General features: G+C 31.6%; 2 protein-coding genes across 4 annotated transcripts; both read right to left on the bottom strand.

Moving 5' to 3' along the window:
• Positions 1 to 249: 249 nt before the first annotated feature.
• On the bottom strand, positions 250 to 6,005 carry LOC124494146 (mitochondrial import inner membrane translocase subunit TIM44). 3 transcript variants are annotated; one of them, XM_075731645.1, is made up of 6 exons: positions 5,325 to 5,992; positions 1,709 to 1,860; positions 1,285 to 1,640; positions 861 to 1,215; positions 587 to 787; positions 250 to 516 (listed from the first exon to the last, which is right to left on the bottom strand). In XM_075731645.1, the coding sequence occupies exons 1-6, from the start codon at positions 5,920 to 5,922 to the stop codon at positions 397 to 399; spliced, it is 1,782 nt and encodes a 593-aa protein (XP_075587760.1). In that variant the 5' UTR covers positions 5,923 to 5,992; the 3' UTR covers positions 250 to 396. The 3 variants fall into 3 exon arrangements, with proteins under 3 accessions (XP_075587760.1, XP_046913262.1, XP_075587759.1); XM_047057306.2 differs by lacking the exon at positions 5,325 to 5,992 and adding an exon at positions 1,965 to 3,975 and having other exon boundaries at positions 1,709 to 1,885; XM_075731644.1 differs by lacking the exons at positions 250 to 516; positions 587 to 787; positions 861 to 1,215; positions 1,285 to 1,640; positions 1,709 to 1,860 and having other exon boundaries at positions 2,097 to 6,005.
• Positions 6,006 to 6,311: 306 nt separating this feature from the next.
• LOC124494142 (uncharacterized) lies at positions 6,312 to 12,377 on the bottom strand. The gene is made up of 3 exons (XM_075731634.1): positions 11,876 to 12,377; positions 8,109 to 11,812; positions 6,312 to 8,035 (listed from the first exon to the last, which is right to left on the bottom strand). The coding sequence occupies exons 2-3, from the start codon at positions 11,752 to 11,754 to the stop codon at positions 6,681 to 6,683; spliced, it is 5,001 nt and encodes a 1,666-aa protein (XP_075587749.1). The 5' UTR covers positions 11,755 to 11,812; positions 11,876 to 12,377; the 3' UTR covers positions 6,312 to 6,680.
• Positions 12,378 to 13,241: the final 864 nt, after the last annotated feature.

A 13,241-nucleotide genomic window follows, 5' to 3' on the forward strand; every position in this document is an offset into this window, starting at 1 on the left:
ACACACATACTTTCATTTCTATAGTGTATATATGCACCAAATGCCGCTGCTTGTAAAAATTTTTTTTTTATTCTACGGGCCGATACATTCATCATGCATCATTTTGTTTTGTTTTGATGATGTTGGCCCAACATTGAAAAAAATGACGATGTTTTAAATGCTGGTAGTGGCGTGAATCCAAAAAAAATTTTATACGGGTAAATTAATGAGCGCTAGCGCATTTTTTGTATTTAAATCTTTAAATTCAAATTTTGAAAAAAAAAATTTTATTTTGCATCATCAATTGGACTAACATTTGGACTATTTTTGTTGAACAACAAAAAAAAAAATGGAATATTTACAGAAAAATTATTTTAAAAAATTTTATATAAAATGAAGGAATTATCCACATTTGCTTCATAACCATTGTTCAGCACTATTGGCTGAAAGATCCAATAATCTCCATGCTGCTTTTGGATCCAATTCATTTTGATCCCGGCATAGTACCCAAACATAATGTACACGAATAATTTTCTCCTGTTTTTTCAATCGGAATAAATAAATAAATCAGATTATAAATCCAATAATAATAATAAATAAAACATACCGGATCACCTTCCACTACTTTTCCTTTTGAATCTTTTACACACATAATTTGTTGTGTTTGAAATGTTATAATCAATACGGGTCCTTGTTCCATCATTTTGCCCATTTCTAATTCCAAGTTTGTTAAATCAATTACTTTGGATTCAAAATGATAGCCCATTGTTTGTGCTTGTTTGATTGGTGTCACCAATACATTGTATACCTGTGTGGTTGTAAAATTCATAATTTAAAAAATAGAAATTAATAAAATAAAATATATTGAACAAAATACTTACACCTTCATAACACCAATCATTGAGCACTTCAAGATCACCACGAAGTATGGCTTCCAATATATTCGGTATGATATCAGTTTCACATTCTTTGATAAATTGTTGTCGATCAAAATTCGGATCCACTTTACAAATTTCGGTCAATACTTCGGATAATTCAGTTTTTGTAAACATTCCGCCAAACAATTCTGTCATCTTATCGGTAACTAAACGTGATGCACGAACCAATGGATTATCACTTTCATCCAGTTTGGTTTTCATTTCAAATATTTTATTCACATATGGATTATTATCTTTAAAATTTTGCCAACTTGAAAACCATTTTGAATCTTTATGTAATTCAACACCGGTTGCTTCTCTAGGTTTTTTTCGGAAAAAAAAATTAAATTAATCAAATTATCATCACTAATATATGAATGATACTCACTCATTAGGCTGTATAGGTCGTGATGATACAAATTGATCAGAGTATTCTTTTCGTTTACGAAGTTTATCCGGTGGCTGATAAAATCGTGCCGTTGATAATGGTGTTTCACCAATTTCTTCTTTCACTGTTTGCACTGTTTTCGATACGGTTTGGAAAGCATCACTTTTGGAAATCTGTTCAATTTGTTCGGCAGCTTTTTTCGCTTGTTTCGACAATTCTTCTGCCGCTTCTTTACCTTTTTTACCAATATCGGTTTTACTTGCATCTTCTAAACCTTTACTTAGTTTTTGTTTTATCGTATCGATTTGTTCAATAATTTGTTTTGAACCTTTACTAGTTTCTGCTTCAATGTTTTGCTGCATATTTTTTTTTAATCGTAGAAAATGAAAAGTTTTATGAAATTAAAAAAAAATCGAATACTTACAAATTTTTTTCTTGCTTTTTTCAACGCTTCTGAATCTTCAAGTTTTTGTGCTTCTTCACGAAATTTTCGTAAATTTTCTTTCATTTCTTTACTTTTATCTAATTCTTCTTTTAGATTATCGAATATTTGTCCCAAAAATCCTTTATTTTGACGATTATTATTTGTCATATATCGAGCCTTGTATTTAACAGTGGGGAAAAGAAAAAAATTTTTTATTATACAAAAAAAAAAAATTTTCATTCACAAACACACTTACATTGAAACATGAATGTGGCCATATCCGAGGCGTATGGCTACCACATGGATGTGCACCATTTAACGATAATGTAATCAATCTAATGGTCGATGCCGGATGTTTGACAGTGTTACCGAAAAAGGTATTCATTTCGATGAATGTCGCACACCAAAAACTAATCAATGAGAATAATAAAAAAAAATTGCCTAACAATCACTCGCAAAAAAACATTCAGTTTATCATTTCGTAAAAAAATGGTAAACAAACAATCTATAATAAAAAGGATAGGATTGATAAATTCTGGTTGGAAAAAAATTATGATGAAATCGAATGAATTTTTCCGCAAAAAAAACCAGAAAGGCACTTTGTGGATCACATGTGTGATAACTCAATGCGTTGATGATGATGATACCGACAGATTTAAAAATAGCATGCGCATGTACCGTTCATATAGGATAGGATAGAATTTTTTTTTGTTGTGAAATTTTTTTTTCTTTTATTCACCAATATTTCAACAAATAGATTTCCATAAATTAATTGAAAGATAACGAAGTGCTTTATAACTGGCAATTTCACGTGCTTCATCTTCATCCAAATCAATAGCAAAACTAAGAAATTCTTTTTGTAATAATGGAAAATGATCAACAAATTCTTTTGATGAACAATGAATGGTTATCAAAGCAATTGTTCCTTTTTGATTAATGGAATTATCATCGTCATCATTTTCGATATCAATCGATAATAATCGACATTTAAATTCAAAAATCAATGGATCAATAGACATGGCTAGATTAGAATTCAATGTAGAAGCAATCAATGAAATTAATTGCAAATGATGCCAATATTTTTTTCGATTAAATTTTTCAGTCACCTGATGATTAATCCATTCTCTAATATGTTCACTCCATCGATCAAATGATTCACTTTGATCTAGCATCTGTTTTCGATGATTATGATATTCGAATAATCTATCTTCAACACGTTGAAATAGACAACTTGGATCTGTACGTTTTTGATTTTTTAAATATGAACTATAAACATCTTTTAAAAGAGTTTCAATGAATTCAATATTTCGATCAATATCTTCACGTTGTTCATCACTATAAATAGCCGGTTCGAATTGTTGTGAATCGAATGTCATGACTAGATTGGCAATTTCAGTAGCATTGGAAGCAAGTGAAATTTTTAAATATTTTTTAAAATCAGGAATACTATAAACATCTACTAGTTGTGATAATGATAATTTGGAAACATTTGCAATGCATAAAAATATGTATGCAATGATTGTTTGCGAAGATCGTTTGCTAGCCGATATAGCCATTATTGAAAGTTTACCAACAAGTTTATTGGAATCTTGACGAAAATGAATCAAACATTGAACACTATATAAATTATCATTATTGAAATGTTGAGATAGAAATTCAGGTTTACGAATGAAAAGATCTTGACATATTTGATACATTTTCGATATGATTGATTTACTTTTCATTTGATTCAATGATGGTTTTGAATGATTTGATAATTTTTGCAATGATTGTTGTTGTTCATTAATATTTTCTTCAATCGAATCGATTGTCATCATTTGTTTGAATGCATTTGTAGAAATTTTATGCAATACACGAAGACTTGCCGCTTCACGAGCATCATCATCATCATGGCCAAATGCATATGTTATATAATGTTTATGTATGAGATCAAAATTTAATCTGCCATTGAATCGAACACTTATAAATGCAATACAATGTGAATCATTCATATCAATACGAATAGTATGACAATGAAATTCTATGGCCAATTTTGAACAATCCAAAATACCAAGTGTTGTCAATTGGGCTATAAATTGTAAATGATTCCAATATTTTTCCATATCAAATGTAGATAATAATTGTTGTATTGATTGTTCATTGAAATGTTGAAATTTACTTGTTGTTGGAAAATTTTTTTCAAAATTCATCAATAAAAATGGTATTTTTTCCCGGATCACACCAATACTGGGTGGTTTTGTTGTTGATTGTTGTTTCAATGAATAATAGTAGAATTTTTTTGCCATAAATAAAATGAATTTTTTGTTAATTTCAAAATTTTTCATACACAATTCTTCCATAGATTCTTCATCACCATTGTAGAAAATTTCGATATTTTTTTCTTTATTGCAAAATTTACGTATATTTTCTTCATTAGGAAATTCTTTACCGTTAGAATTGTTTGTTGCTATTTCCAATGAAAATCGTAGAGATTCAACAAATAATTCATCATTTTGATCGAATCTAGGCGGTTCCAGACCTAATCGAAGTAAACAGATGAAAGCCGAAATCTGTTTGGCCATACGTTGTGTTAATGAAAATCCAACAGTTTTCATACAGTACATGAATTTATCTGGTGTAATTTGTTCGAAAAATAATGTACATTCAACACGATAAATCTGACCTTTGGTTGATTCAATAATCTGTTGTTGATTGAAACGTTTAGCAATCGAATGATTTGAACTGAGAAATGTGTAATTAAATGTTGGACTTTTTAAAGACATATTTCTAGCTAAATCATAAAGAAGCGTTAATGACTTGTTCGATACGGAATCTAGATTTTGATTTATGTTTAGTTTCTCATCAGATCTCGAACATGATGGCCTTGGATCGGTGGTATCAACATTTTCAGTTTTATGTGAAGCAATATTTTTCAAATGATCAACATCGATTTTAATCAACATATTCTGTGCAGCTTGTTTTTTAGCCAATTTTTTCGACCGATCTCTGCCTTCAGTTTCAATCAATAATTTTCCATTATTTTGCGCATCAAACAATTGACAACAATAAATAAAAACAGGAATATGTGGTGGTCCATATGAATCGACAAGATGGAAATTGATTTTATAACGATTTCGTGATACCAAATGATTCAATGTTGATATTGGATCAATCACAGAATTATTGTTATTATTGGATTTTTGATCTTCAGTTATGACCATGGAATTTTTAGATTTATTTTCGTTGAATAGATTCGATTTAAGATGATCAAGTGCTTTTTGAGCGGCAATCTGTCTAGCCTCTTGTAGTGTTTTTCCATTGCCACAAAATTGAACACCATTAAACTCTACTGATGCTTCGTATGCATGGTCATTCAATCGTTTTTCATTGATTTCAGATTGCAATTTCATTCTTGACTTTGTCGTTGATTGTATATTAGAAATAAATGAAGGAGCTGGCACCGGAATATAACCAGGATTTACAAGTTCATAAATAAGATACTGCTTACTAGTGTATGGATCACAGAAATAAGTAGGATTAAAATATGTAATATTTGCAGGAATCGGCTGATAGCATGGAATGTTTGATGATAGTTGAGAATGATGATGGAATTGATTAGTTGAATATGGCTGAGTAATTGGCGCTGATGAATTGATCATGATTGGATTTTGATACGGTGATGTTTGCAGCAAAGAATTATTTATCGTTGTAAAATTTGTAGTAGATGGTTGCAGAAAACATGATGATGAACCGGATTGTTGATTCGATTGATAACGAGGTTGAATACCATTTCGAATGAATAATTTGTTTAATTCATCAAATTTTTCTTTCGATTTCTGTTGTTGTGTATGATTTTGATTAGTCGATGTGAATTTTCGTCGATTATGTTGCTTGAAATTCGGAAATTTTAATCGAGTTTTCTCCAATGCATTGAATGCAGCATTTTGTTGAGCATTTTTTATCGAACTACCTTGTCCATTATGTTTTTCTGAAACACCAAGTTTTACATAAACTGTGAAAATTTTACCATGTTCTGGACCTTGTACATCGATTAATTCATATTCCGGTTTAATCTTATGCAAATGGCATAGCTCATTTATAAGACTCATAGCATCTTTTTGAGCTAATTGATCAATAAATGGATTGAATCCTTGATGAATATTACACAATCGTTGGTGGCCATTTGTTTCATTATATTGGCAACTTTTCGCCATTGGATATTGCCGCTTAGCCATATTGCCGAAATTGGATAAAATTTATCATTTTATCACAGAATACATTGTATGGAATGTATAAATTTCAAATGAAAAAAAAAAATTCAAACAAACAAAAACAAAACAAAACGATCCATAATACTCGAATAGAATTTATTTATTTTTACAAAATTTTGAACAGTATCGATACTATCGATAGATGACAATTTCAAAAAAAAACTTTCCAAAATAAAAAATTTTTTTCAATTTGTAATAATAATAATAATTTTTATTTCAGGATAATTATAAATGATTATTATGATGATGGAAAAGCGATAAAAAAATAATAATTTTAGAACAAAAAAAAAAACAAGCAAAATTCAATTCAAAATGTGAAATCATTTTTTTTTCAAATTCAAATTCTTGACATATATCATATAATTTTTTTTATTCATATTTTTTAGCCAAAAAAAGGTGAACTTTTGATTTCTTACGAATCCAAAAAGTGTTTATTAGGGATGATGAGTGAATGAATGAATTCATTGGGAAATGAAGTGAATGAATGATTTTTTTTTTTTTTTTTTGGTAATGGAAATGAAAAAAAAAATTTTTTATACAATCATCAGAATAATGATGATAACACAGACACACACACACACACACACTCACACGAGTAACGACGACGATGAAATGAAATGAACAAAAAAAAAAGAGAAAATGATTAATGGATGAAGATAGAATTCCACAATTAACAACAACAACTTCATCATCTCATCATCATCATCATCATCATCACATTGTTACATAATGGTACAAAGTGATGAAACTTCTTTACCTCGTGTATAATAATTTGATTGTTCTTGTTCTTGTTGTTGCTGTTGTTGTTGTTGTTGTTGTTCAATTTCGGATTGTTCTTGTAGATTATTAGAATTGTTGTCATCATCATCTGGTTCGATATTCGATTTTGCATTCACCACCATCATCGGTTGACTTTTATCGATGGAAACATCATCCTGTGGATCGTTCAGATCTAATGATTGCACTAGTTGTTGTTGTTGATCTGTCTCCATTGATGATTCTTTTATAGTCACCATAGATTCAGCATCATCATCATTTGAACCATCAACAACAAAAACACGATCATCATCATGATCATGATCTACCTGACTATTATTATGATCATTATCATCAACAATCAATGGTTGATGAATATTCTGATCACTAACAGTAGTAGTAGTAGAAGCAGTAGTAGTAGTAGTTTCATCATTATTATTTTGGACTTTATTATTAGATAATAGTTTATCCCTATCATCATTAGTTTTTTTGCTTGTATCATCATCACTATTATCATCACAATGGTCATCGCAAACATCACTAGCGTTGTTGGCATCTGGTATTGTAGTCATCACACGAATATCCTTGTTGTTGTTGTCCATATCCTCTTCTTCAGATGCTGATTTGATTTTTTCATCATTATCCATAGTATTATCAGTTGGATTATCCCTGGAATGTTCATTATCATTATTGATGGTAGAGGATACATTACCAGTATTTGACGATTCACTAGTTGGCTGCTGTTCATCAATTGGCGGAATCGATGACATTGATGTAGAGGATGTAGAATTTTTCATTTTAAGCACAATTAAAGGTCGTTTAGGTTTCGATTCAGACGATTGTTGCTGTTTATTAACACCATCCGTAGTCGTCGCTGATGTCAGCTTTTCATCATTATCATCATCATCATTTACGTCACTTATGTTCGATGATGATTTTATTTCACTCGTTTCAGTCATCGTTTCCAAGGGTGGAACAATTGTTTCGATTGTTATTTCAAATTCCTCTACTTTAACTTCGAATGATTCTGGCTCTTTCATTTGAAGATCATTTTGATCATCGTTTTCACTTTTCAAATCTATACCTGCCAGATCGGTAGTAGTGGTGGTATTACCAGCACCATCATCGGATTGTTGACCGACGGCCATTTCAACATCGTTCGTCGTTTCGATTTTAACATTGGTGATTTTAGACTCTTCGTCCTCATCATCTTTCATTGGCATATCTAATCCTGGTATGATTGATGAACTACCAGCACCAGAACTAGCTGATTTAATTGATGTGTGTATCATCATTGAATTTAGTGATAGATTTTGGTTGGCTGCGAAAAAAAAATTATTTTGAAAAAAATGGATCATCACAAAGGAGGAAAGGGTCATCAAAATCGAACTCACATTCGTCAAGATGTTCATTATTTTGAATCGATTGTTTCTCCAATTGTTGCAACAGATGATCTTTAAGGCAAAGCGGATGAAATGGACGACCAACGGCAGCGGGTTGTTGCTCATCGTTTCCGGCTACAGAAAAGCACACGGCATTGATTAGACGCCATTCTTCTTCATCTTCATACCATTCAATTTTGAATGGCTCATTACAAACAGTACAATTACTGGTAACATCAGAATCGGCAACAACCGAACAAATTTTCTGATTATTTGAATCATCTTTATTATTGTTTGACATCACATTAATATTATCACAGCTTATTACTTCGATGAACTGATCGAATTCACCGATACAATCTTTAAATTGTGCAAATTTCATATTAAATTGATTTGCACGATGTGCTGCACTACTTGGACTGTCGGCTGAATTTGAATCGAAAAATCCGCCATTATTTTCTTCAATATCATCATTAACTTCTTTGTAAAGAATCCATTGATCAATCGTATAATACCAAGGACGACGATGTGCAAGGGCAGCTGAACCGAATTCAGGTTTAATTTTTTCACGACGATTCTGTCGAAAATGCCAATCTAAATGACGTGAATATCGACTCTTTTTTCCAGAATCAGATTCATTCGGAAATCTAAGCGAACAATTTGTACATTGAAGTCCATTATAAAGTTGATTGATAACAAATTGATGATATTGTTTAAGTTGAGACATTTCCAACGATAGATATCGTTTGGGTTCTGTGGTCTGAGCTTTTTTCATTTTATTCGAATCATTGGTAGTTGTTGTCGTTGTAGTTGTCGATGTTCCAGTGAAAGTTGAAACTGTTTTATTGGAGATTAAACCGGCTGCCGATAATTTAGATAGCAATGAACCAAGATCGGATAATGCCGGTTTAGCTGAAGCAGATGTTGGTTGCTGTTGGAATGACGCCTGTGTAGTAGTGATGGTTGATGGTTGTTGCATTAATTCGTTCGCAGCAATTTGTGTTGAAACTGGAGTTGAGTGTTGCATGGCTGTCGAATGTAGATGATAGGTATTGGTTGTTGGAACATTATTAGTTGGTGATGGTATCATTGTATTTGAATGCATGTTGTTAATCGATGGACCATAATTGAATGAAAGATGTGTAGTTGTAGGTGGCGGTGGTTGCATTAATTCGGCCGAAACAATTTGTGTTGAAACTGGTGCTGTTGGTTGTGGATGATAGATGTTTGATGTTGAAACATTAGTAGTTGATGATGGTATCATTATATTTGAATGCATATTGTTAATCGATGGACCATAATTGAATGGCACCTGTGTACTAGTTGGTGGTTGTTGCATTAAATCGGCCGAAACAATTTGTGTTGAAGCGGGCTGCTGCATGGTTGTTGGCTGTATGAGATATGTATTCGTTGTTACAACATTAGTAGTTGATGATATCATTGTATTTGAAGGTATATTGTTGTTAATCGATGGACCATAATTGAATGGAAGATGTGTCGTTGTAGATGGTGGTGGTAGTTGTTGTTGTTGTTGCTGGTGACGTGACATTTTTGCTTTAGCTTCATCAACCAAACGATTCCAAAGATCATAACGTGGTTCATCCGATACTTGTAGAAATGGTTTTGAATCTGATAATAAAAATAAATGTGTTTGAAGATCGGCTTCAAAATAGATTGGAACTGGTGCACCACCAAATTGAGCTTTGTATGGTCGATCATTGACGATTAATTCTCGATCAGGTAAACCAAGCATAATGCGTTGTGGATGTGGTATTCCCGATAAATGAAATAAATATGGTGTAGGATTATTGAAATTTAGACAGAAACTTTGTTCCGATGCTGTACCAGGATCAATAATCACTTTGGTTGGATGACCAGAAAAATAAACCTGTTTAGGTTCCAAAAACATTGGATCAGTTGACATTAGCTGATCGAATGGAGTATCGGCATGAACTTTGAATGGTACAACTCCGGTTGTTGGATCCAAATAGAAAAGACGACAAAATTGTTTGTCAATGAATAAAGCAGATGAACCGTATGGTGGTTCAAGAAATGGTTGATTTGGAACTGTTGTTGTTGTCGCTGCTGCTGGTTGTGGTGGTGGTGGTGGAGGTGGTGCCGACACTATCGGAGAATTATCATACGGTAGATTATGTGATGGTGCATATGATTGAGAAACAGGAGGCAATGGAAGTCGTGTTGGTGATTGGCGACGATTTTTTATATTTTTAATTTTCGATGCCACCACATTATTTGGTTTACGTGGTTCATTTGAACGTTTGGTTACGGGAATATGATGATTCGATCCAAGCGGTATAATATCATCAGGTGATGGTGGTATCATCATTGGTGCCATAAGTTCATCTAATGGATTCTTTTTCATTTGTTTGCTACCACCAAATGATGATGAATGACCAGAAAATGATGATGATGTTGGTGATGACAGTCGTTTACGTTTCGGTATTTTTATATTAATTTTCTTCTGCATCATCATTTTATCATTTCTACCATCCATCATCATTATTTTATCATCCGAAGATTTACGTTTTCGATCCAATTTTGATGGTGATGAATTTTTCTTAAATTTTTTACTATTTTCTTGTTTGTTGTTCGATTTTTTCAATAACACGGATGATGATGATGTTGGTGGTTGTTGTGGTTCATTTTTATTCTTAATTTTATTATTATGAGTTTTATTCGAATTCGATGATAATTGATTATTTTTATTAACTTTATTATTATTATTATTATTGGCAGCAGCAGCAGCTGCAGCTTTACTAATCAATTCTTTACGTAATTCATTTTCAATTTGATTACGTTTTGAAATGATATCATTTTGATTTAAATGAATTATTGTTGGATGTACAGTACCACCGGTGGTGGTTGATGATTGTTTTGTCGCCGTCGCCGATGATGATGATGATGATTTATTATCTGATAAAATTTCAATTTTACTATTAAATACAATTCGTTGAGTTGTAGGCGATGGCGGGGTTAACTTTGATTTAGATCGTGATATTTCAATCGGTTTCGATGATGGTGGTGCTGTCGATATATTTTGTGTTCTCGTAACAGGTATCACAATTTGTTTGACAGTTTGTTCTTTTGTTGATTGACTACCACCACCACAACCAACAGCAACATCATTTCCATTTTGTTGTACTATAGGTTTTCTGGCCACAATTGGCCAACCAGGATCCAAAGCTTTGACAGCTACATCTAATCGATAAAGAATTTCGGCACTAAAAAATGTATTCCATGTTTGTCGTAGTTTATATAACAAAAGTCTTGTTTTTTCATCAGATTTTTCGAATACATGACAGAAAAGTTTAACAATACGTTTTTGAAATAATTTTAAATAACATGAATCACGAACATTTTTACAAATAGAATCAATAAGATATAATGTAGGTAATTTAATATCCTTATTAACTTGCAATAAACGTTGTTCAATACAGTCAACAATTTCGACGGCTCTTGTGTCTTTGGATTCTTCGGCCAACATTGTTAACATTACGATATGTGGTTTAGAATTCATAACTAGATCGGATAATGATTGACGATATGCATCTACTGGATCAACATCTTCTTCAGTTGCATTATTATTATTATTATTATTTGATGAATGCAAATCTCCATCATCACCAATGGTAGCCATTTTTTTGTTTTTGGTTATCCAAGATTTTCTTTACATGCAAAAAAAACAAAAATCGATTCTATAGAAAATAGAAAAAAAAATATAAATCAAAAAGAAAATTTTTTTTCAAAATCAAATTTACGATGATTTGTTTCTTAACCAAAACAATTTTCTATATAACCAACAAAAGTCAATGATGATGATGACGACGACAACAACGACGATGATGATGATTGTGTGTATGGTGTGATTGCTTGATGATGCGTGTTTATTTTTTTTATTATTATTATTTAACTTGTATCTAAATATCTTGATGTAGACAAACAAAATAATGACGAAATTTGCAATCGATAAAGTGAAATTAAAAAGTGTCCTATATGTAATTGTATCTGAGAGTATTATGAATGTGAGAGAAACAAAGATGATGATGATGATGATGATTTATAGAGTGACAGCATATGATAATCAATAGAAAAAAAAATAGTTGAAACAAAACAGAAAAATAACGAAAACAACGCGTGTTCCAAATATTAAAAAAAATTGAGCCAGCGATTGAAGCTCTTGTGTAAACAAAAAAGATCGAAATGAAATCGAATGATGATGATGATCGAGCATGTACACAACAGCACCGAATCATCACCAAATAAAAAACGATATACAACAACCACAACAAAAAAAATAAAGAGAAAAAGAGGGAGTAAAAAAAAAGAAAAAAAATTAGTCGCATTTAAATGCCGTTCATAAATGATGTACAAAATTTCTATATACTATGAATACGGTCAAAAGATGGCGTTACGTTTTTCTAATTTATTTATTTATTCGAAATAATTTTCCCAAAAAATGGTATACAGTGATACCTTGGTTTCGATTATCATGGCTAAACCTCAAGCTGGTTGACTGACTGGCCACTTTTCAATTGGTCATCTGATTTGGATTTGTCATCGTTTATGCTCATTACCCCATTGTCCAGATAAAACTGGTCTTTATATTTTTTTTGTTTGTTTGTTGAATATTAAAGTCAAGTTATAATAAAGACAACCAACCAATTACTCCAATGATTGAAAAAAAGCAACCACCACCACCACTACCACCGAACAAAAAACCATGAAATTCGACATTTACAATCGCTTCTAGGTCTAGGAAAAGTATCAAACTAGATTTTTTTTTAAACGATGAAATTTATTGCTTCCCAAACAAAACGAAGAAAAAACGATGACCCAAAACTCTAACTTAGCTGTGGTAATAATTAATTTTTATTAGTTTTTTTTTTAAAAAAAAGAAGAAAACCTAGGATTTTATCTTCGAAAAGTCTTGATGGCTAGGCCATCATCCTGTTTACTAAAATGATGATGATGATGACGATGATCAAGATATGATTTCAACATGCGCACATTTTTTTTTAAAAAAAGGTAAAAAAAGACTTGCTTGGCCAGTGTCGATGGCCAACCAACCAACCAACGAAACTCTGTCCACTGATGAATTGACAGATTGATCGTTTTTTTTGTTGT

This window comes from Dermatophagoides farinae, chromosome 6 (assembly GCF_024713945.1).
Source record: "Dermatophagoides farinae isolate YC_2012a chromosome 6, ASM2471394v1, whole genome shotgun sequence".
Classification (NCBI taxonomy): Eukaryota; Metazoa; Arthropoda; class Arachnida; order Sarcoptiformes; family Pyroglyphidae; genus Dermatophagoides; species Dermatophagoides farinae.

Bases quoted from the DNA above. Each gene is read 5' to 3' on its own strand.
- LOC124494146 (XM_075731644.1), bottom strand. From the start codon at position 5,922: ATGGCTAAGCGGCAATATCCAATGGCGAAAAGTTGCCAATATAATGAA.
- LOC124494142 (XM_075731634.1), bottom strand. From the start codon at position 11,754: ATGGCTACCATTGGTGATGATGGAGATTTGCATTCATCAAATAATAAT. The intron at 8,036-8,108 runs GTGAGTTCGATT...TTTTTTTCGCAG, and splicing joins TAATGAACATCTTGACGAAT to CCAACCAAAATCTATCACTA.